The following is a 25,657-nucleotide window of genomic DNA, read 5'->3' on the forward strand; positions in this document are numbered from 1 at the left end:
ATAGTGTTATCAATATTTTTGGTTGCATTTTTGAAGCCCCGAGTAAAACCGCAACATAAAAAACGAACCGCAAAAAAACAAATCATTTCAATGAGTATGGGTATCATGCACCCATTTCGAAAATGCACGAACTGTAGTGGGTATAAAACTGTGGCCGATTCTTGGACCTACCTCTCCTTGGTCAACAATGCCACGCCTAACTCAAATATTCATTCTCCATATCACACGGTCATGCGTGAGTAGTGTACAGTATGGACGGGATTAGCAAACAACCAAATCACTGTTTATAGAAACACTTCTCCATATAATTTGAAATAACATAATACAAAGAAGGAAAATAAAATAAAATGAAAATAACAAGAAATATGATGTCCGTTTATTATTCCACATATGGCACTAATAATAAATATAATACACTAATTAACATGCGCTTATCACACACTCACTACTCATACATGATACTGTGACTAACAGTGAAATCAACAGTTAGCAGCAGCGTTCAAGAGGCAACGTGGCCTGTGACACAGGATATGTAAATAAGGGGGCACGGGTGGCCAAGTCGCCGCGATTCGCTTTGCAGAGTTGCGTCCCTTGGACACGCCAGAAACCTATGATTGTGGGTTCGAATCCGGTTTGACCCGATTATGTGTCTAGGTTCGTCAGCACCTAGTAAACGTCTGAGACCTGCATCACTTCGCGCTTCCCTCACACATTAAGCTGACACGCCACGATATGACTGGAACACTGTTAAAAGCGGCGTTAAACCCAACTCACTCACTCACTCACGAATATGCATAATAATTATGTAGTATCCAGTTAACTGATCAAATCAAAACTCCAACATTGTGTTAAGAACACATACATCTAATCTCCAAGCAAACACCACCTTATTTACCTGCCCCCCTCGTGTCTTACATGGGTAAATTAAAATAACATATAGTTTATTACAGTGTCAAATATTGGACATAATAAAAATACATAACATGCTATTTAAGCATGCATGCTATGTAAGGAAAACTACGACGACGTATACATATAAACGTGGTGTCATACAAACATAATACCACATTTACAGAAATCTACTACATATGATAAGATTAAAAGTATCTTAACATGATAGTGTCAACGTACACAGCCGTAAGTACGTATGATTATCTACAGTGGTGACATCATTCATACACCTTGAAATGCTTTAAATGACCTGATGTTTCACAATTGAAAGAGAAGTTTAAAATTACAACGTTTTGGGAAATAGAAAGATAGTTATCAATTTACAGGATAAGAGTTTATAATATTCTCCACAGTACAATTGGCATAACACCAAGTCATAAAGTTAAACATCATGACCGCTTTATGCTCAAGTGGCCAGTGCTAACGTTGCTTTATCCATTATTCATTTGATGGCAGTCACAGTTAGTCTAGGACGATTCTAAGAGTCTCACAATGTCACTGAACTCCTTCTCTCTCGCAATATCCACAGCAGTTTCATTGTTCAAGTTCCTGAGATTGCGATCAGCGTCTGAATTCAACAAAAGCCGCACCATGTCGGTGTAACCCATATCGACAGCCACATGGAGCGCAGATCCACCATCATATCTTCTCAAATTGATATCCTTCCCAGGTGTGCTTTTGCACCATTTCTCCACATGCTTCGTTATGATAGATTTCTGCTTTGGTGATATCCCTTCAAACAGTTTCAGGTTTGGATTTGCATGATTCTCAAGAAGACATTTTAGGACATCCATTGCCCCCATGTAGGCAGCTCCATGTAAGGCGCTTACTCCAACTGCACTTACATGATTTACCCTTGCACCTCTCTGAAATAAATTGTTCGCAGCCTCAGGATGCCCCAGGAGAGCAACACCTAGAAGAGGGTGATATGACATGCCTCTTGGATGTAAGTCAGCTCCATGAGCTAACAATATATCTACTATCTTCATATTGTTCAGATATGAAGCAAATAGAAGGGGTGTTGAGAGATCTTCTGATAAAGCTTCTACGTTGGCATTGTGTTTCAGTAAAAGCAGCACAATGTCGGGTTGGTTGTGGATACTTGCCACATGAAGTGGGCTCCACTGATGATAACCTTTCATCTTGATATCTGCTTGATGTTGTATCAAAACCCTTGCTACATTTGCCTGTCCATACATTGATGCAAAGTGAAGAGGACTGAAACCATTCGCAAGCTGGTCAACATCTGCCCCCCTACTGATGAGCTTTTCAACGACTGAAGAGGCGCCAGTAATAGATGACCCATGTAAGGCTGTGAATCCGCCTTCAGAAGATTTGTTCACTTCGATCCTTCTTTGTAGGAGCTCGTCCACAATGTCTTCATGGTTTAAAATTGCTGCTAGATGGAGAAGTGTATATCCTTCGACATTTGAGGTTAAACTTTTCTCATTGTCCTCAAGCAATTGCTTCACAGTTTCCAGCTCTCCCTGCAATGTTGCTATTATAATAGCATTAGTTTCTGACCGTTTATGGAGAACAACCTCTTTCAGCATTTCAGTACGGCCATATTCATATGCTGCAGTGATAACGTCACTGAAATCTACTCTCACATCATTTAGGAACAGCTGAAAGATACACAATTCATTTGCTTTTGCAGCAAAAGCTACAGGAGGTCCCAATTCAGCCTTCAAGTTGACGTCAGCTCCTTCAGTTATCAGAAGGTTTACAATGTCATAATTTCCTTCATAACTTGCCACATGAAGAGGAGTAAAACCTTCATCTGATACATTAAGCTGCTTAACCAATGCACGACCTTCGTTTCTGGGATTTGTTAATGACACAATTCTGCTTTTAATTTGTTTATTCATAGCAGCACCCTTCTCAAGCAAAAGTTTAAACACTTTCATGTGCCCATTTTCTGCAGCCACAAACAAAGGCGTAACTCCCCCATTGCTTTCACGTTCAATTGATATGTGGTTTGACAGCAGATTCACAACTGCAAGGTGACCAGCTGCAGCAGCCCAATGAAGTGCATTTGCCCCCATGCGTGGATCTGGGGTGTATACATCCACTTGGTGTTTGATCAGAACTTTACACACTTCAATGTGATTCTGATTGGCTGCTATAATTAGGCATGGCAACCCTTCTTCAGTGATTTCCCCAATGTCCCGTGAAGTCAGTTTCAAACTGGTAACAATGAACTCCAGTGCAGAATGATTGCCCCATCTGCTGCAGCCCACAACTGCATGGTGATACATTTCCCGTGTCATTGGGTACTTCTGCAACAACGCTTTCATCATCACATCTGAACCATTGCTAGATGCCCAGTACAATAGTTTCTCGACAGCTAAGTCATCTGTGGATGTTGGGAGTCGACACATAACTTGATCAACAAAGCTTTGAATTCGTAGCAGTTGATGTGGGCAGCAGCTTTCAAATAAACCAAGTTTTATTTCCTGTGAAAACCGTTCTGCTAGTATAATGAAATGACTGTCTTCAGAAATACTGATGCTGTATTTTTCTTCTCTCATATTTCTTGCCTTTTCAAATAGTTCAAGGGGTCCATACTTTATGATGAACTCAGTGTCAGATGCTGCTATGATGTTTGATGATACTTCAAGAAAGGATGGATGAGAAAACTTTACACAACCTTCTGTTGTAAACAGGTATGGATCCTCTGCAGCAGCGGTGAAAACCTCAGACATAGATGTTTCCCTCAAGCTGAATTGACTCATTACCATCCGCCGTTTTTCATTTGAATCACTGGAAGGATCTTTCAAATCAAGTGTGCCTTTGAATGCTGTTAAGAGATAGAGGAGGCACTTCATGGTCGAATTCTTCAAAAGATGTTGAATACTTTCTCCAGCAAAAAACAACGGATTGTCAAAGAACTGTTCGGCGTTTGTGTTCTCCTTTCCTAAAGTGACGAACAACTGACATGAGTGTGCAAATCCATGAATATTTCGCTTCCAGATTATGCTGTGTTTTTCTTCATCAGAAATATGCCTGTTTGTGGCTTCTAAGTATCTGTCTAACATTTTAGTCTTCTCACTTGTCACAGTTTTCTCGGTAAGATTCACTTCCCTGGAACCTGCAAAATGTGACTGAAGCTTCCCTAAACGCAAGAGTGCGTCTGCGTAAACATCACATCTGCTAGTGAATAACGTTTTAATGTTTGTCTTAGTTTGGAGCCGACTGAATATGTTTTCCAAATCGGGTGTTAACGTAAATGTGCACCTGAACCTCCCAAACACGTCATCACAAAGGATAAACGTTTCTTCAGAGTTTTGAATAGCGCTTTCCATCTCCACGGCACTGGTCGCATGTACTACTCGTATTCCTTTTGATCTGTAGTGTTCCAGAAGAAGAATGCCTATGACTGTCTTTCCTTCACCTGCTGATCCGAGAAGAAGTACATGGCGATGTGTTCCAAAGAGGACAAGTATGTCATCCATAATTCGTGGTCTGATGAACTCTGTGGTATATAGAAAGTGACCATAAGAAACCCCAGATGTGACATTTGTATATGTAGGCAATGACTGAATTTGAAGTTACATATTTGAGAAAGCAAATCAGAGAAATAACACCGTCCTTACATACCCAGGTTTAAAATCTACTGTCCGTGACAAATGCAGGTGCTACTGCTTTATCTGTACTAGAACGCGCTGTAGTCTTTGGTGAAATTAGCTTTCAAATTGAAACTCTCTTAAGACTGAACGTGTATATGTTGTCATGCGGCAAGGAAAAATCGTTTACAAAACGATACCTTTCTTTTATATTTGTGATTTTGCTAATCAGAAGTGCATGTTTATTTATTGGTACAATTGTGCTGCAAATATTTTTTTTCGAGTTGCATTGTGAAACATTTCTGAAACATACCTGAACAGAAGGTCCATGTGATTTTGTTGGTTTTAATTGTTTCTGTGACAGCTGCTTTTTCGCACCATTCAACTGTCATATTGGCAGGACATTCAGGATGCAAGGTCGTTGTAACACTCTCACATACTTTTCTGAAACAAATGTACGATATAAGGAGCCCAATAGTAATATACTCACACACACACACACACACACACACACACACACACACACACACACACACACACACACACACGCACACACGCACACACACGCACACACACACATGTACAAAGACAAATTCGCTACATAGACTGTACGTTCATTTTAACATTACTGTAAAAAAAAAGAAATGATCTGCTAACCTGTGTTTGAAAATGTCATTCTCTGATTTGACAATGAGATGAGTTGGTAGAAAATTCTGAAGTCTTCTGGCCACTTCCAACATCAGAGTAGTCCCACCACTTTTTGGAAGGGTTGACACAAAAACATAGTTGAAATTCATATTTTCTACCAACACTGTGCACTGTTCTCTTGTTAAGAAATTAATCACGTCAGTGTCGGGAAACTGATCTCCAGGCTCTACCTTTGCAACCACAGCCCAAAAGGAAGTGATAACTTTAAAATATTTCCTTTCTGACATATAAAGGGAGTCAAGCGTAACAAACTTGCTACATGATTCTACAAGTGTCTTTAAATGAGACTGCAATGTATCATGGGAGTCTAGATGGGACATGCACACAACACCAAACACTGCTGAAAAGTCATCATCAATGAACTTATTGAGGGAGGTTGTCACCCCTCTAGCAACACTGACGTTGTATTTCCTTGCTTCTGGTGTGTCCTTATCCACTAAAGTCAGTACAAATGCTGGTTGAGAAGGTAACATCAGGACAATATCGCAGTGAATATCAGATGGTAATTCCCTGCATGGGATATTTAAGGGAAAACACAAGGTCTGTGCAATGAAGATGAAACCCTCTGTTCCTTGATGAAGTGTTGGTTCTAGCAAACTATTTTGTGACATGACATGATATTTGCCTTTTTGAAGAAACAGTTGAAGTTTCTCAGTGATCCTTTTAAGATTGGTAGGTAGGATGTTAGGTACAACGTTGAGTTTACCTGTAAGTATAAATAATAAAATATAACCATTTTACAATAACCCTCAGGACTAAGGCTTTACATGTGACATCTACATCAGATACATTAGCTCTATATTTATGTGTCTGTGTCGAGGGACATGCCACATTGCCTTCATAATATAATATATATGTATACATATATGGTGATAACTTACTGTGCATTTTGCAATCCGGAGATTGCAGGAGAATATGAATCAAAAACATTTTTTTTAAATTATATGCCTCGAAGAAAAAGAGAATATACCTCGAGGGGAGTAGAACTCTTGTATGTCGTGAATACTGTCTCCTATCTGTTGTAGTGTTGGTAGAAAAAAGTCTCTTGTTTGAATGGTGAATTTGTGATTTTGGTCCGGGAAGATTCTTGTCTGAAAACATGTACAATTAATCATTTACACCAATACATGCGTGCAGTAACGTGTACACATTTGTGAAAATGTTTATGTGGCACAAACAAAGCTTTCATAACAACTCCTGATAAACTTTATCAGTGTGTTTCAGTAACGACCAGTATTGATGTCACCAACAGACTACACATTCACAACATCAGTTACACTAAAAACTGGCCACAACACCGCAACTACATGTGTAAAACAACTGATATAATTAAGCACACTATAAGGTATGAATGATATTTTTGATCAGAGTATCCTAAGGATCAAAACCTACCTTAAGCTCAGTTGGGGCCAATGCAAAGTTTTGGGTGTCAAATTTTCTTGTCCTGAAGAAGAAGAAATAAGGGTCCAATATAGGAAACCATAATCTATGTCATGACAATATTGATGTTTTGATGATGATCATGATGCTGATGATGACAGGTTACATCGATGTAATATATAGGCTGTCATTGTGATTTGCAGAAAAGGAAATATATTTCCAGCAGGTCATGTCTACTAGTGACTGAGTTAAGCATAACATAACTGCATTACCGCAACCGTGTTTTAAGTGAAAGATGAAGAAAATTGACACAGGATGTATTTTACATCCCTTGTGGTTAAGCTCAAAACATTTCAGACACTCCTCTGCGTGCTCTTTTCACTGCTGTTTAAAGCATCGTTACAATTCATCTTTAGCATTTACAGATTCGCCTGTGATTAAAATAGACACCATTATGATAAGAGAGATGTGTATACAATGATTCATACTTGACTTGTCCAATTTCCCCCTCTCCGTCTTTACGTTTTTCACCAATGTGTTTAAGTTTTTCGCCTGTAAGGAGTGACATCTGGAAATGAAATAATCAAGAGTTACATATATCTAGTATTACCATGACCATTTGAGACCTGAAAAAGATTAAGATAATAATTTCAATACATAGCTATAACACGATCTGTTTTGACTTTTGTAAGCACACAGTATGTCCTTGTTTGTATGTCAGTACCTGTGAAGATCCGGGGTAGAATAGGTCTTCAACAACCCATGCTTGCCGTAAAAGGCGACTATGCTTGTCGTAAGAGGCGACAAACGGTGGTCAGGCTCGCTGACTTGGTTGATGCATGTCATTGTATCGCAACTGCATGGATCGATGCTCGTGTCAATCACTGGATTGTCTGGTCCAGACTCGATTATTTACAGAGTGCGGCGTTGAACAACAAACAAACGAACAAACAAATTGTACGTCAGTAGTCAGTTAAGACAAGACATGCTTTATTCTCTTGCCGCCTTATGAGTCAACCATGGTGCTTGGTTCGTTTGAAACGTGGAATGACGTGTTTTGAATACTAACATAGAGTTCCTTCATCGGAGAATTTCAAGCCTATCTGAAAACAATATCCCTGGACAATCCAATGTGAATTAAGCCAGAACTCATAGGCAATCTCAAAAGTGTTGTGTACCAATGCGTTCCTTTTATTAAAGTTGTCCAGTTAAAAAACAGAGTGGAACTAAACAAAGATAAAGTTTATTGATCACTTGGAGGTCACGTGAAAAGAACAGTTTACATACTTTAATTTTGAGATATTGAACCACCAGTAAATATTTTTCCTCTTTCTGTATTCTAGATGTAGCAACAGTGTACGAGGCAAGGACTTTGATGCGTTCATAGTCGGATCCCTTGGAGGATCGAAAATCTTGTGATCATTATTTCTAACAATGATTAGATCAAAACAGCCTTCATGAAAATAGTGTGTTACATTTCGAATCATGATGAACAATCGAATGGATGCCATAAACTGTATTTGTTTCTTTATAAACCTGTCAGATGTTAGGGCTACTAAAATCATCCTTGTCACTGTCCACTTTCCTTCGTTTTTTTTTCCAAGTTACGTTCTAATAAACAAACCAAAAATGAATCTCAGCTTTAACATGATATTGGCCAATAACAAGCAGGCCCTTTGTTGCCCATTAGATAAACAGGAAAGTGAGTGAGTGAGTTTGGTTTGACGCCGCCTTTAACATTATTCCAGTTATATCACGGCGTGGCAGCTTAATTATGGAGGAAAGCCCGAAGTGATGCAGGTCTCAGACGTTTACCACTTCGGTGAAACCCACGAGCCAGGGTATGGTGCTGACAAACCTAGAAAATTAGAAAATCAGGGTGACCCGGGTTTCGAACCCACAATCATAGGTTTCCGGCGTGTCCAGGGGACGCAACTCTGCACAGCGAACTGCCTTAGACAACTGGGCCACCCGTGTCCCCTTCAAAGGCTTCAGGACGGTTTGTCTTTCCTGGTATCTACTTTACGCTTGGCAAATACCCAAAGTTCCACTGCGTTTCACTTATTCATTTCCACCCACCTGTGACGACTGCACACACTTTGTTATCCTATCTGTATGACTCGCCCCGCTTACCAGCTTTTAATATTAAACGAAATCCTATCTCGACTTTTTGCACTGCACTCTGTACCCACAATACAACAATGAGAAAGCGAAGAAGGAAGGTGATCGTCGTTCAGAACAAGAAAACAGCGTTATCACTATCCCCCGTGTCGGGGCACTTAAGAATATTGTTTGTTAAGTGTACTAAAAATCCTTAAGAAGAGATAGGCACTAGGCTAGCTTTATCTCATCAGAATTTGTTTTATTAAAAGTGAAATTAATACTCACAAAAGGCCCCTTCTCAGGGAATAATAATGTATAATCCCATTTCACGAAGCTGAGCATGCAAAGCTTTATTCATGCGACGTCATTAGTTTCAGAGAAACGTTGTCCACATTTGTGACACTACACAATAAGTTGAAAAGCATGAAGCAAGGACCATAACTCTGTACAAAAACAATTTTGGCAACAATTTTCGAGATCAGTACAGACAAGTATCTCTAATATAAGCACATTCATGAAATTTCAGTAGTTTCTGAGGAAACCTGTCCCCATTTCACGCAGTATGAATTATGTTGAAAAGCTGGGAGCAAGGGCCACAACTCTGTAAGAAAATAATTTAAGACACCCTTTTTCGAACTCATTTAAGAACATGGCCAGTAATATTTCTTTTCCCTAACTTAAATAGAAAATGCGGTTCCTTTGAAAAGCGGACGGAAGGACAGACGGAAGGATGGAAGGATGGGAGAACGAACACCGTTCCCATAATCCCTGCCCCGCTTCTTGGCGGGGGATAATAACATCACTTGTGACTCATTGTTGTAAAATCTTAATGTCACATAACACCAATAGCTAGGCGGGAAAATCTACACATAATGACGTGCACAAACTGTGAGATATCCGTTGATATGAAATGCACATTTTATAACCCCCACACGTGCATGTACAACGACTGTAGCTAAAATATACACTCTGTAATATACACACAATGAAAAGAGATTTGACTGAGGAAGAGAATAGGTACTCACTGTCTGAATGTGGTCAGTATATGTGTTGAGGCGATGTTTGTGCCTCTGTGGGCACTCTCCATGTGTTATGAAAGACGGCTATTAGTGCAGCGTACCTTAGCGCGTACATGTAACGCAAGGCTGCACAGCGACAACGATACATTATAACAGCAGCAGTGTGTCGTAGTGTCTATCCGTTTCAAATCCGTCGACGTAAAACGACAGTAGCAAAGTGCTTCACACACGTTGAACTGATATGCAGGCTACATACGATGCAACCAAATACATGTATATGTATGTAATCCATTCAGCAATCTGATACTAAATTGACACATAATGTATGTTTGGGCTCTGATTATTGAACAGTACTTTGTGTACTGATGTGAGAACAGAGACGAACAGCAAGCTGACAAACGGGTGTCCCTTATCACAACTCTATTTTAAATGATACAAAGAGACGAAGGAAAGTCACTGTTGATTATGTGGCGCTTTGCGGTTTAGTTTTTTAGTTTTGGACAAGGACGATAACTGCTGTTGAGGGATATCAGACAGAGCATGTGTTTGGACATGAAATTTGAAAATGTGCATCGGTGAGAATATTAAACTGATGTACTACTGAAATTTGTAAGTACGTGTTATGCATAGCGTTTAGATGTCTCACATATGTATGAAAGAAAGTGTAGAAAATATATCCATTTATATAATTACCAACCTGTTGATGTTCTGTGTGCCTGTTATTACCATCTATACCTTATTTTGGACTTCCTCGGAGTGAGTTGGTAATTTAACAAATTGTGTTTCGTACATGAGTACATGAAAGTCAGTTGTTTCTTTTTTGTATAGTTGCATCTTGAACCTGCTTCTTGTTCTATACTGATGAGTATTTACCAACCCAACAGTGCGAATTCATGTGAGGATAAGCTATATGGTTTAACAACATTACTTCTTTATTGAAAATTAGGTGCGACGTTTCGGTGTGTAGGTTCTAACACCGTTATCAAGCAAGTGACGTACATGGTTGAGAAGTAGATATACATGTAAGAGGTAGTTTTTTTACACTTGAGTAGATGGTGTGTGGTGATAATAGCGTGCGAAAGCATGTTATGTAGACATCGAGGGTGATATAACGTGAGACCAGTAGTATAAACAGAACGATTATGACTGACTGGACTCTTTGATGAACACGTTCTTATATCTGTACAAGTTCCGCAACCATAGTCTGTAATCAATTGCTTGATAGCAGTGTTAGAACATAAACCCAAACGTCGCTCCTAATTTGTAATAAAAAAGTGTTCCTCCATATGAGGTATCTTTACTTAGTCAAGTTTCTAAATGCCTCTCAAAGATGTACGAATTTATGCAAAGAGTTTCATTTCTAAAACTGACCGTGTATGCATCATGTTACAGAATTAATCAGTGTGACCAGTGGGAGTCCAATATTTATTGACTTTTAAAATTACAGTTTGCAATATTAATAATATGAAATATGCTTAAGATGTTTACAAGATTGTACAAGAGAATGATCATGATTCCGAACGAGTTAGATATCCTTGTGGAACGACAAAAGCAATCATACATTTGTATCCTGCGCATCAACAAGAGAATGAATTATTGACGAGTGATGCAAAATATTCAGTTTGTTTAGTGTCGAGGCATGTGTATACGATGCTAAATTCAGTATTTGTCAGTTATATTTTGTGAATGTACTTAAGTCATGTACTTAAGTTCACATTGCAGCTATTTGTAAATGGAAACATCACTGGTCCGGTGTATATGTAGAATAAAGAGACATGATGATCAATGTTTACGCACAATACTTAAGCATACTTTTACAGTGCCCAAGGCAATGTGACAGAGTTATTTTGATATATGTGTCTGCAATATGGGACACCATGCTGTTATCTTGGTTGTCAACATGGTGGAAGGAAGTAATCAGTCGAAACAGGTGCGATGTTGATCGTCTTAGCCAAGACATAGATAACCCTTCAGGAAACCACAATAACTTTGACTCATTATCTTGTGCAAATCCCAACTCAGCAACTAAAACCCTTACATGTACCTCTTCAAACCGACCTCAAACCATATACAAGATTACCCTTTCTATACCCTTAATTTACCTGCGTATTCCCAACCACACTTAGGAATACCAAGTACCGCAACTTACACACCACATCTGACACATATACACAAGATCACCCACTGCATATTCTTACATAACCCATTTTTCCCAGGTTTACACATGATCACAAACAAGCGCATTCAAAGGGAAATTTTTTTTTTAACACCAAATGATGTATTAGTTGTAAGGTCAAAGGTAATGCATGGTGTTGTTTACATAATCTGAGGAATAAAAACACAATACCAATCGCTGCTTATTGAAACAAAGACTTGGTTTTGAATTATGTGGTCTGATGAACAAACAGGTAATATTTATATTGATATTATTATATTTATATTTAGAAATTTCATATTGTGAAAATGACAACACATGTACATGTATGTCAATTTATTTTGTGTCTTTATATCAATGAAACTTGTCAAGTTGTGTTAGTCATCAAAACGATGTTTGTGTGGGCATGGCAATCTTTTCGAACCATGTTTTCACATCAACAGGGGTACAAATGTTGTTGATGATTCGGCATGATACAGGGCCATGTTTGTCATAAAATGCTACTCCTTTGATTGGGCGAACCAGTACCTCGACAATGTAGTACTGCCTGGTTTGCGAACCATGTGTAGTACTTGATTGCACATATTCAGAGGGTACAAGGGTGCATTTTACGTTCATTATGTCCAACTTACGATCAGTGTGCCCCTTAAAGTCACACACCAGGCTCTCGTCATGGACAAGTTCTTTGAGGTAGCCTCTGAACTCATTTTCGTCCTCAAGTGGCACTCCTTGTACAATGAGATCTTTTGACTTATACACACCATTGCTCTTATCTTTTTCCCCAATTCCTAGCAGGAAGGATCCACCCTGCTTGTTCTTGGTGAAGGCACTGACATACTCCCTCAGTCGAAAATCATCCCAAACTGTTCGGGCTTTGTTATAGCCCGATAATGACTTCCAGTCAACTCCAAGTTTATTTTCAATGAAGCCCTTTAGTTGTAAATCACGTTTCTCTTGCAATTGTGAAATCGTTTCAAAGTCACCATTAAATTTGAAATCAATTTCTTCATGGTGAATGGGATTCCAATTGTTTTGTTCGACAACAAACCTTTTCATTGTGATAGGTAAAGGGTTTATAATTTCCCAGTCTAAAGATATTTTAGTTTTAAAATCAGCTGTTGAAAATTCTGTGCCTTTTGTAACAAAAATACTGATGAAATCATGGAACTGATTGCATCCTTCAGCCTCGCAAAGCCTTGCTTTCTTATACACGCTTTCAAACATTCTTCCATCTTCTATCATTTTGTAAAGGGTGTCATCTGCAAACTCGTCAAAAGCACCAATGTAATTTTCATTTTGAGTTAAGCCTACAATGTGAACAAGTAAGTAGCCACCATTAGAATTTCTTAGCGCTGAGATATGCCTTGTGAGCTCGAAAAGCTTCAAACTCCGTTTCTTCTTTTTCTCGATTTTTTCTCGATCAGTTAAGTTCCTGTCGATGCCATACAGATAGCGGACGTGAATACCCATAAATTGTATGGGTGTGTCAGGCCCGCTGACTTGGTTATTACATGTCATCGTGTCCCAAATTCGTGGATCGATGCTCATGATGTTAATCATTGGATTGTCTGGTCCAGATTCGATTATTTACAGACCGCCGTTACATAGCTGGAATATTGCTGACTGTTGTGTTAAACAACAAACAAACAAAGCGCTACAACAAATTGGCCGGAATAATTACATCAATAGAATATCACATCTGATGCCCATTAACTCACACAAAAGAAATACTGGGTGATAGTAAATATAGAATATTGCAACTGTGTCACGGCAGCCTGCAAATATTCGAGTTTAAACCTGCCAACGACTTGCTCTTATGGCAATCATTGAGTATTGTCACCCATGCTACCCCGAACCACACAGCAGGCAGAAAGTTATGGAGGTTTCTATGTATCTAAAAGAAAACATACATACTCTGTGCAAGCTAAATGGATATCCTTTTCAGTGGATTCAAGTTTCTCTCCACAATGTCTGCATACTTCCAAAGTATTCATTCCTCTGTGAAAAAAAGATTGGATGTCCATTTACAGTATTCCAGTCAAATCGCGGCGTGTCAGCTTAATGTGTGAGGAAAGCCCGAAGTGATACAGGTCTCAGACGTGTACCACTTCGGTGAAACCCACGAGCAAGGGTATGGTGACGAAAAACCTAGAAACATTAATCGGGACGAACCGGGATTCGAACCCACAATCATAGGTTTCAAGCGTTCCCAAGGGATGCAACTCTGCACAGAGAATCGCGGCACCTTAGACGACTGGGGCACCCGTGCCCACGACAAGGCACGAAGTACATACATACATATGTCATCCACACCATGTAAGCAACAGAGTGGAGTGAGTGAGTGAGTTAAAATGTAACGTCACATCGGCAATATTACAACCATATCGTGACGAAATAAAAGCATACATTTGATTACAAAGAAATTCCTACTTGTAAAATACCTGTCGCCAAAGGACATTACAATAACTAGAATATCACACACACAGATTTAAAACTAGTGGAGAATATATAAAGCAGGAAGTATTCGTTAACAACATAATGTAAAAGTGGTCTAGAGATCGTCAATCACTGAAAGGTGATCACCATACTAGGGACCATGGGGACTTATTCAACAGAGTGGAAACAGTATGTAAACATGTTTCTGTATGACGAAAATAGATTAACGCACCAATTACCTTCCTATCAAACAGTATATCAGAGTGGCATCTTACTAAGCGGGTCTCTTAAATCTAATCACTTCAGTGTTGGTCTATCACAGCATGAGCAGGGTGTTGCCACGTATCAACATATCAACTCTTTTTTATCCTCAACATGTACAGTGTCATGGTACGTCAGTCAAGTTGTTCCTTTCATAAAGAATCATTCACTGCACGGCTACACATTCTTACATGACATGTAAAGAATGCACAAACCTGGTTTAAAAAGGTCCCAATTATGAAACGGGTATGTGAATTCAAAAGCTACGAGTGATTTGTATAAAGTAAGCCATGCATTAATTGTAATTTGATGCAGCCATTTTTTATGATTATTGTATGCCCTAATGCCGTGCGTCAGGCATATTATTATGTAGTTAAATGTGTGTCATCTTACCGCGACTGTAGTAGATCGTTCGTCATGCTGTCAATGACTCGTCTGTTTCTAATATTTACAAATTACAAGCTGTCGTAATAAACCTGGCTATTGCAAACTGTCACAAAATACAACATTCTATCACCCAACAATATACAGTAACGTTTCGTCATTCAGTGAAACATGCGGCCTAGAAATTACTCACCAGCAAAGACTTCATTCAGAACATAGATGGCAATGCAAGACAACTCTGTGACGTGGTTACTGACAACCACTCCTGAGATGCTGTACCTTATGTTGCGTGACAACAAGTGATATCGATCGAGGTGTAATTTAAACCGAGTTGTGTTTGGACTCCTGTTGTTTTTAATAACATTACAATGCAGACAGGAAGTTTCTGGCCGCCTTAGGTAAACAGTCAATTCAGTAATGTTACGATTGTATAAGAATGACACATAAACTATGTGCATTAACTAGCATGTTGAATAACATGACAGAGATATGGGTAGACGGCATTATGCAATCTTAACAGACCACTTTATATTTCATTCAAATTTTGGCACCTGGAGTATTTAACTCATTACCTCTGAACGTTATTTTTGAATTTATATAAAAATATATATGTTTTAAATTGTTTGATAGGCATTACTTAGAAGTTGACGGATGACAAAGTAGACACAATTTATGGATAACAACTTATTTAATACTGTGAAGGAGACGTTTCAGTGTAGGTCCTTATACCGTTGTCAAGCAAGACTGTCTACTGTGTTTATCAATAACTCGATTATAATATCGTATAACACATATCACTAGTTTGAAATATTGTATCCAACATCCGTATCCACCTTGTATGCCTTGGTATTCCAAAAGCAATTATCACCTGTTTGGAACGTCCATATTGAACGGGTAAATATAGCTTCGCAATAAGCAGCACAGTTCACTGCAGGCGAGGGGAACCCATGGGACAATTGATGCATTGTTATTTGATTGCATTTGCAAAAAAAAACTTTTCTTGTCTGTCTTATAAATGCAGTTACCATTGGCTACTGGCAAAACCTTAACATAATGACAAGGGAACAAAGGAAGTTACTATTGATTTACTCACAACTTCAATAAGATAATTATGTTGTTTTGAATGAACACTGCATGTGGAGAATTGCACAATGAAGCGCATGGCTGAATAAGCAATTACTTAATCCATAAATCAAAACACGCAACGGTCGGGTAATGGCTGTAAATAATATATACTACGTCGAACTTGGTGTAGGCTGTCACGTGTGTGCACAGTGTTTCAATCGATTACCTTATACATAATTCAATACATAAAAATGATCTGACAACGGCTGTAAATACACTTTAGAAACCATGTCCAACAAAAGTCCTGTATGAGGAGATGGCAGGTAATTTACCGTCATTCTCTGTAAACGTTCGTTCGTCGTGGTGTACCTTTGTATAAGAAGAGCGACAGAATTTCTATCCCAATGGAAACTTGTTTCAAATCACTTGATCATATAACCATAGCTTTTAAAAAGAAACAATGGCGTATGAGGTCACATATCTGAAAATCTCATGTCGTTTCTAACAAAAAAAACAATCAAACAAGAACTCAAATTTCTTGTGATCGAACGATACTCTTGTGAGTCAAACACTGTGAGGGATTGTTCTGGCAGACCGCCCATAGTCTACATCAGACTGAGATATGTATTAAAGCCTTTTTATCCGAAATACATTTACACTATCAACAATGAATCCATACTCAGATAAGGTGGCATAATTGACGAGTCTCTCTGTTACCCTCCTCACTTTTAAGGTATTTAATATGATGTTAAAAAGGAGTTGTGGCAAGAAACAAGGTTTTATCTCACCGGTAACCATGATAGGAACGTCATCTTAGGGACTTTCCCTATTTTCAAATTACCATTGTCCTTTACTTTTAACAAATTAAATGTAAGACCATTTTTTACAACACCATGGGTAACAAAACCCAATAAACTTGACATGTTTATTCTAACATCTACTGGAGGAATGTACTTTTCAATAACTAAGATTGTGGATGATGGCCATGAGTAGCATAACTTTGTAAACTGACGAAAAAAAGAAACTGTACCAAACTGAAAGTTGGAAACGTTGGGTCTTAACCCCGAATAGTGTCACAAAATGTTTGAAAATCAAACAAACACAACCATAACAGTTTGCTGAGTAATGCACATGTTACAAAAGTTTGAAGTAAAACTTTTGCTACATTTGCTGCATGCCAGCCTACAAAGATATGAATATATAATAAACTATGTACTGGTCATTCACACCCAAACCGTTGGACAGTGACAAATAACATGCTAAGATTAATGGTACTGAAGAAACAGGCCATAGGTATGATACACCAAGAAGCAACGCATGACCAGGTTGCAAGGAGTTTTGGCTGTAGCCAAATGACAGTCAGCAGGGTGATGGTCCATTATAGGCACACTGTATGGATGGGAGACAGGCGATACGTCAAAGTCCACATCGTTGGTGAGGCCAAAGCCATGACTAGCCATGCAGCATAACAATACCCCTGAAAGTCGTGGAGCTTTTGTGTCCAAGAGCATTTTAAAAATATTGAAAGTCCAAGTATTCACAATCACAAAGACCAGTTTTTGCCTTATATTACAAAAGGTGACACCAGACCAATTAGATTCCCTTTTTATGAGCAAAACACCACCCAATAGGAAATAATATTCCAGACAGGTGCAAGGAATGTTTGAAGCCAACACCACACTTTTCTATAGCTCTTACCGCTTTGCCACAGATTATAGACACCTCAATGCAGTTACCAAACCTATCTGTTTTTCCTCTACCACCACTGCCAATATCTTTGGTGTGCTTGATTGTAATAGTGGCTTTTGGCAAATGGAATCTGCTTCATTCTTGCCTCCAAAATGCCCCTATGGCATTTCTGCAAACCATTTCAGATGCAATAAAGAAATTAATTGGCGTTACATACTAATATATGTAGATGATATAATACTTTCTAAAACACATGAAGGCAGTTTTCAAAAAGATGAAAGAAGCAGGACTCACTCTAAGACCAAGCAAATGTAAATTGGAAAGGATTTTCTCACTTCTATTTAATGTACCATGACTTATTTAAATGAGTGAGTTAAGTTTTATGCCACTTTTAGCAATATTCCAGCAATATTTCAGCATTATCACAGCCCCCAGAGATAGGCTTCACACATTGTACACGTCAGGAATCGAACACAGGTCTTCAGCGTGACAAATAAACACTTAACTACTAGGCTACCCGACAGCCCCGACTTCTGTAAGTGGCATTTAGAAGCTGATATTATGACCAATAGTTCTATGGATATACCACCTCTTCATTACAAAGAATGCAACGTTTCGGGTTAGATACTAACACCGTTATCATATGCAACCTCTTTATAACCATGAATGTGACGTTTCGGGTAAGATACTAAAGTACACACAGAAATGCTAGAAAACTGCTTTTCTGGCTTCATTTATTAACCCCCTGGGTGCCACAGGGACATATATGTCCCTCCTCTACAACCCTCACTTTGAAGTCGAATATGGAAATACATCACCCACACAACTACACTTTACAGTTTTGAATAAGATGGGAAATTCGCTGTTCTGTGATATCATCCTCTGGCATTTAAGGCCAAGCAAAAGTACTGAACATGACCTCTGAAAATTAGGTACATCGTAAATTTCGCCATTTTTTACACAGTACTAAATCACCACTCTTGGCGTTATTTACAGCATGTTTTGATTATAAAAAGAGCATATATCAAAATAACGTGAATTGACCTAATCTAGCCTGTCCTAACTGACATTGTGATTACCCTTAAAATGTACTTTAACAGGTAAAATGATGATAAACTTATTCATTTCATGCATGTATGAAATGTAATTACCTAACACCTGTCCCGAGGTGATGACCTCACAACGTCAGGTGCATTCTCACAGGTGTAAATGTCACTGTGTTGGGGTTGGTCTCACAATATTGCTGTTATTGTACTTAATTGACATGTGTTGAGTATTGGAAGGTTGCGGTTTTGGAATCCAGAAGTATTTGTTGTTCTTGATGGTTTCTTGAGTCAGGGTTACCTTCTGCTCATAAAGCTTGTACACTATACGCCTTATTACACTGTTTCAAAGCTGTCTAGTATCCTTTAACGTCACAGTTTTGTGTTTGAGACGACCCCTATACCTGTTTTGTTTTCTTGTCATACCGAAGACTTGGTGATATGAATGGAAAACCCTATAGCTTGGGCTATTCGGTTATAGATAAAAAAAATGTCTTTCTCTCTAAAGTGTAAAGAACTTGTGTACATTTCCCAGTACAGACTCCATATCGTGTACAGGCAAAAAGCATTTCCTACAGTACTTTAACGCCGTTATCTTATACAACCTCTTTATTACAATGAATGCAACGTTTCAGTGTACTGAAAAGTCGGAACTACAAAATCCATTTCATCACCACATGCTTGTTTGTATTGTTTTGTGACAATGCTGATGATGTTATCGATTTCAAATGAACGTCCTGTTGCTTCATTTCTGTCAATGTTGATGAAGTCATTGGCAGTTTTGGTTTTATTTTTGTGAAAATGCAGCATATGTTCTCATGGCATCTCTCAAATCAGAAAGTGGAATTCATGTTCCTGGGTCAGTAATTTCAGCTGCAGTCAGTTATAATTGGATGACGTCAAACGAGATGTAAACTGTTCCTGATGGTGGTGGCTGAAACGACATTCCATGCTGGCTTCATCATTGGTAGAGATTGCCTCATATTTACCTGTTGCGCCTCGTTGTTCTTAGTACTGTCTGGGAGAGGTCTCACACGATTCTTTCGATTATAAGCCTTGAATGCACTAATAATGCCCGCATCTATCGGCTAAATATGTGCAGTAGGTTTTGGTTGTAGGAAATGTAGGTTCACATTTGTCTGTTTTAGATTTGTATAACTCGCAGCATTGTGCACAATATAAACACATGTTTGGCACCTGATCGCATCTGTGTCTCAAAGGCAATCAACCAATCATGGAAGAGGTCAGAGGTCATTCACGCTTTTGTGTTTTTTCTTTAGTGGGTGAACACTTCTTGATAACAATCTCTAACAACACAGCGTGGTGCTTCGGATTTTATGTTGACTGTATTCCGTTTCCGTTTCCGGATATCTGGGGTCTGGACAAGCGGGGTTCTACTGCATTATTTGAAATACATTATTGGAATTTTAGACATTTGGTGACAGTTTTCATATTTCAAGTGTTGTTTGCATTAACTATTCTTGTGTAGACTGGGCCGGTGGATTAACCTTTGGTGAAACCCACAAACACAAAGCCAGAAACATAATCGTGGCGAACCAGAATTCGAACCCAGAACAAAGATGGAAGACAAATACTAAAAGACTAAAGACATAAACATTTGAGTCCATGATACATACCAAATAACAGACATGGTGCTGTTTTTGCCCGCAACATTTGGTACCGTTTTTGCAAGGTAACTTTCTTGCCGTTTGTGCGGAGTGCAGTTTTAGCCTGCACCCGTAGACTATTACTTCAAAATGTCATGAATGATATAATAACTTCCATGACAAACGTTGACAGTCCACTATATACAAACTGCTAACCACAAAGCATACAAAAATTAAACTCTATTTAAACTCTGAAAACGGTTCCAGCAAATATGCAGAAAGAACAAGAATTGAGAATTGAAACAGGAATTCATTGCTGTAAAACTGGAATACCTTTTCAACCCCAGAGAGCAATAATGAAAAGTGTTATTTCAAATTATTGGGAAGCTTGAGATGTTAACGTGGTGATAGTTGACTCAATGACATAAACCTTAAATAATCCCATGTGATTGTGTATTGGTTTCAGCATACTGTAAACATAATATCGCTATCCAGCAAACAGCGTTTAGAGAATTCTGGTATCGACTTGTCACACCGTCTTATGAGCAACACGTGTGCCCAAGGTAAGTCAATTTCATTGGCATAACCTGCACGTGCACAACATGCATACACCCTCTGTAACAAATCAAATATGTTTGTCCAAATTCTGTGCACCGCCTACTTGTCTCAAACGCGTTTTGTGTGTTGGTTCAACTTATCCTGGATTACCAGTAGTTTGGATGGATTTGTGAATTTAAACTACAAATATTGAGTTGTCTTTACTCCATATAACTCATAACAATTACGTTTATGTCCAACTATTTGTTTCTGACCAGTAAATATCTACCAGTTTGTGTCATGACACAACATCAGGGCAGCGGCTTCACAATCATTGCTTGCTTCTCCTCTGTCATGTTGATGTCGCTGCCCAGTACAAGTCTCATGATGACAATGGCAGCAGATGGACAATACACCCCAAGCATCGGCCACAGTGTCCAACATCGACACCACTTTGTTCTCCTTCACACCTATTAGGACAATCTTCTTCCTGGCGTCATCAAAGACAACGCCGTAATGTAGTGTGGTTGATGCCCCTTCTGTGTTGGTGCACATGCTTCTTACCATTCTTCCATGTCCTCCTGCATATCCCGCCATGTGTAGGACAGTGGGAGACGGTCATAGAAGAGGCATGAAGACAGTCGTGTACACTGGGATACCTGTCCCTATCTCCTTCAGTACAGATACCAACCTCCAGGATGAGTTGGTTGGTTGGTTGGTTTGTTGTTTAACGCCGCACTCAGCAATATTCCAGCTATATGACGGCGGTCTGTAAATAATCGAGTCTGGACCAGACAATCCAGTAATTAATATCATGAGCATCCATCCACGCAATTGGGATCGTTGACATGCATCAACCAGCGAGCCTGACCACCCGATCCCGTTAGTCGCCTTTTACGACAAGCATAGTCACCTTTTACGGCAAGTATCGGTTGCTGAAGACCTATTCTACCCCAGAATCTTCACGGGTCTCAAGGATGAGCTTGTTCCCGGTGAGTGGTTAATCCAGGCCGACCTTATATTAGTCACCATCTCCCAGTACTAGGGACAGTCAGCCCAGGGAAGGGGGGCAGTGCTGCAGGTGCCCCAGTACTTCTTCAGTCTCCCCTCCCCTGCAGGTCTGGTATCTGACTCCCTGTTAACCAGGTCTCCTTCTGTGTTGCTGTGGATTGTGTCAAGATTGGCTCTGTCTTTGTCATACTTCAGATGTACACCTGCAACACATGAATGTAGGTTACAAGTGAATAAAACTTCAGACAAATAGTGATAGTAAATCTGAAGTATGATGTTTAGATGACAGTGATCGCCAGTGAAAAATGTTCACACAAATAGTCTAACAAAAAACAACCACATTGTAGTAGTAATGACATTAAACCCACTGTGTAGGTTATTTTGATCCAGTTTACTTTTGATTAACTGATAGCGAATGTAAAAGTCTGTAAAAGTACAACAAGTAACCAGCTTGTGGTATAATATGCTGTGCAATGAGCAGTGGTGTAGGGTAGGTAACTCTGTTGGGTAACTCTTAACGTGCGAGGTATGGAACTTCACCTGCGAAATAACACATGTGCTCGCCGGGGTCAGCCATCTTAAATCCTATGCACGGCTGTAATATTCCTGAATAAATATTTGAGCCTTCTCAAAACTTCTCATACGACTAATACAACACAGTATAGTCCACAGTCATTTAGCTATCACTGAATTAGAGCATTTAATTGTATTCTATCTACATTAGTGGATGATGCGACTGTGTCTGAACTATTTTCTGTTGAGATTCTTAACTACTTATTCAAAATATTGAGTAGCATGATAATAGGCATAGGAATCACCGCGACGTTCCTGCTCAACATCCGCTTATAATAAAGATACGGGTGAACGCGGTGCAGCGAGAAATTGTATAGGAAACAGGCGTAATTATTGTTTAGATTGAGCTCCTGTCCACCTGAACTAATAGACAGGCGGCGGCCAATTTATATACTGAACCAAATTAAAAACTTTACAATCCTAATCCTGACCAGTTATCATTGTGGGCCCTTATTGTGTATTTAAACAGTAATGGCCACGTATTGTCTTCAGATAACACCCGTTTTTGTGCAGGTGGATCGATCAAAATCATGTGCACAGCACTCTAGTGGCAAAAGTGGTTTTTCACGTGCAACTGGTCACGTGGTCATAATACCGCGCGTGTTTTCAGCCATACTTGTTAGCAGTCATTAACAAATAAAGAAAAACACAAGAAAACAAAAGTCTTTACGGCCATTTGTCATGCCACGCCTTTTTAAATGTGCAACGTGAACGTGCCATCGGCATGTTGCAAACGGGAACGTCCGTAGCTGAAGTCGCAAGGACGATGGGTTGTAGTCGACGGACTGTTTATGATTTACAGACGCGTCTACAGCAAACGGGTACCACCGCTGATCGCCCTCGGCCAGATCGACCACGTGTGACGTCACATGCAGAGGATCGTCAGATTGTCTTACGTCACCTCCGTAACCGATTTTTGACGGCTACATCAACCAGAGATGAACTGTTTAGGGGTAGACTGAGTGCGCAAACTGTTCGAAACCGTCTGAGAACTGCTCACCTTCAAGCACAACGGCCATACTGCGGGCCGATTCTGACTCAATTACACAGACGTCAACGTCAATTGTGGGCTCAGCGACACTTACGGTGGACTCAGAGGAATTGGAATCAAGTCTTTTTCAGGGATGATTCCCGATTTAATCTTCGATTTGCTGATGGTAGGGCGAGGGTGTGGAGGCGCCGTCATGAACGTTACGCCCAGTGTTGTGTACAGGAAGTCGACAGATTTCGAGGCAAAAGTGTCATGGTGTGGGGTGCTTTCTGTGGCAATGCACGTTCCAGGCTTCTTGTCATCCGTGGCAACCTCAACGCTGCTGCTTACCGCGACCAGGTACTGTCACCAGAACTTCTGCCTTTTATGGCAGCTTATGGACCCGGTTTGATCTTCCAACATGACAATGCCAGATCTCGATCCCTGATGATACACAAGATGAGATCTACAGGATAACAGATTGACACCTTACCTGTTATTGCAGGATTGTACCATAATCGATTTATCTGTGCTTCAAGACATCCCAGGGTGGGGGGCGTACCTCGACACAAACTCACTCGAGGCTGAGTCACGGGAATATCTCTACACACCCATGACCACATGTAGTAAGTATGGGATAAAGACGCTATTAACATCTTTCCTTGTGAAAAGTAGGGTCATTGTAAGTTCACAGCTATACATGCGACACTCTATACATTATCATATTTCATGTATCAAGGTGAAATCTAGGTGCAGTAGGGGAGCGGTGTTAGGCCAGAACAAACACAATACACTATATGTGTTGAAAAGAGCGACATGATTGGGCGGGTGGTCAGTCTGGTGTCACGGTTGTTTAGAAATGATGTTAATCAATATACGAACCATGATATCGCCATGATATATCAGTAACAATGTTTGTTTTTTAAGTTCATTTTCAATCCTCAAATTAATTACATGTCATTCATAAAATAGGCAAATGTGTATGGTTTAACATGCCTGTGAGAAAACTTGATTTGAGAGAAAATAAGTAGCATAGGTAAGGCTTCTATTGCTTGGTGAAACTCATGAACTTATATACAGTAAACCAAGGCTATAACGAACTCGAAGGGACCACTAATTTTAGTTCGTAATAACCGTAGTTCGTTATAAGCATATACACGACATTTATACAACAAATGGTCGGAACTGAAAAATAAGTTCGTTATATCAGTGAGTTCGTTATATGCGTGTTCGGTATAACTGTAGTTTACTGTATTGTGCCGGCTGTCGAGCGTACCCGCCTTATTCCTGCACGATGCCTCCGCCAAGTACCTGTAGTGATATCCCATAACTTCATTGAACACGCCCATAGATCAATCCGCATACAGTCCGTACCACATGACATACGATTTATGTATTATGGATTGTGATAGTATCTTTGACTTGAAACTTGGGTATGCAGTTCTATTATGGCTTTTTGATACTGAGATAACTAGGGAATAGAGGTGGGCCGAGTTCTACTGTCATGTAACGTCCTATGCTTGTTCAGTTGTCGCCACTGACTTCTACATGCCTGAACAGGGCTATGTTGTACATTACTATAATGTGTGTTTTGTGACATTGGTGTAAGTACTTGACCGTGACAAATGAAACAATATTTTGCTGTATACTGGAGTTTGCAGGTAAGGAGATGTTGAATAAGCCTACATATATTTGCCTTTGTTGCCAACGGCCATGTTACCCACCTGATATGGCTTAGTACATGTTTGTAATGTTCATTCATATTCATATGTCATATGTATAAATTATCTAGATGTGGACGCTTTGGTAAATATGTGCTTACCGCAACAGACATTGTGGTCTTAACACTGTGGCAGTATTGCTTTCGAAATGATGGTAAAGCATGGTTCTTTGTGAAACTGAATGTCTGCATCAAATATTGTATTATCCATCAACTACTCTGCTTACTGTATTCATAAATATTACTTATGGCATATCTCATGTTATAAACCACGTGGTGAAGATACAGGTGGTAAGACATTAAATCGCACGCGAGACGTCATTTATTTTGCAACAACGAGGCATAACTGAAGCAATCTCCTGAGAGCGAGAGATATTTACAAACCATTTATTAACAAGATAGTCACACGCATCAAATTCGGTTTGCACTCTGTATAGGTTATGCATAGAGCTTCTACAGACATTATAAAATCGAGCTAT

At 39.4% G+C, this 25,657-nt stretch overlaps 2 protein-coding genes across 2 annotated transcripts; both read right to left on the bottom strand.

Moving 5' to 3' along the window:
* Positions 1–377: 377 nt before the first annotated feature.
* On the bottom strand, positions 378–9,789 carry LOC139449107 (uncharacterized). The gene is made up of 7 exons (XM_071230591.1): positions 9,734–9,789; positions 7,094–7,173; positions 6,618–6,669; positions 6,196–6,316; positions 5,175–5,931; positions 4,831–4,961; positions 378–4,426 (listed from the first exon to the last, which is right to left on the bottom strand). The coding sequence occupies exons 2-7, from the start codon at positions 7,171–7,173 to the stop codon at positions 1,419–1,421; spliced, it is 4,149 nt and encodes a 1,382-aa protein (XP_071086692.1). The 5' UTR covers positions 9,734–9,789; the 3' UTR covers positions 378–1,418.
* A 2,446-nt stretch (positions 9,790–12,235) lies between these two features.
* On the bottom strand, positions 12,236–13,400 carry LOC139448737 (uncharacterized). The gene has a single exon (XM_071230278.1). The coding sequence runs from the start codon at positions 13,398–13,400 to the stop codon at positions 12,267–12,269; it is 1,134 nt and encodes a 377-aa protein (XP_071086379.1). The 3' UTR covers positions 12,236–12,266.
* Positions 13,401–25,657: the final 12,257 nt, after the last annotated feature.

This window comes from Haliotis cracherodii, unplaced genomic scaffold (assembly GCF_022045235.1).
Source record: "Haliotis cracherodii isolate W230 unplaced genomic scaffold, xgHalCrac1.p SCAF_7, whole genome shotgun sequence".
Classification (NCBI taxonomy): domain Eukaryota; kingdom Metazoa; phylum Mollusca; class Gastropoda; order Lepetellida; family Haliotidae; genus Haliotis; species Haliotis cracherodii.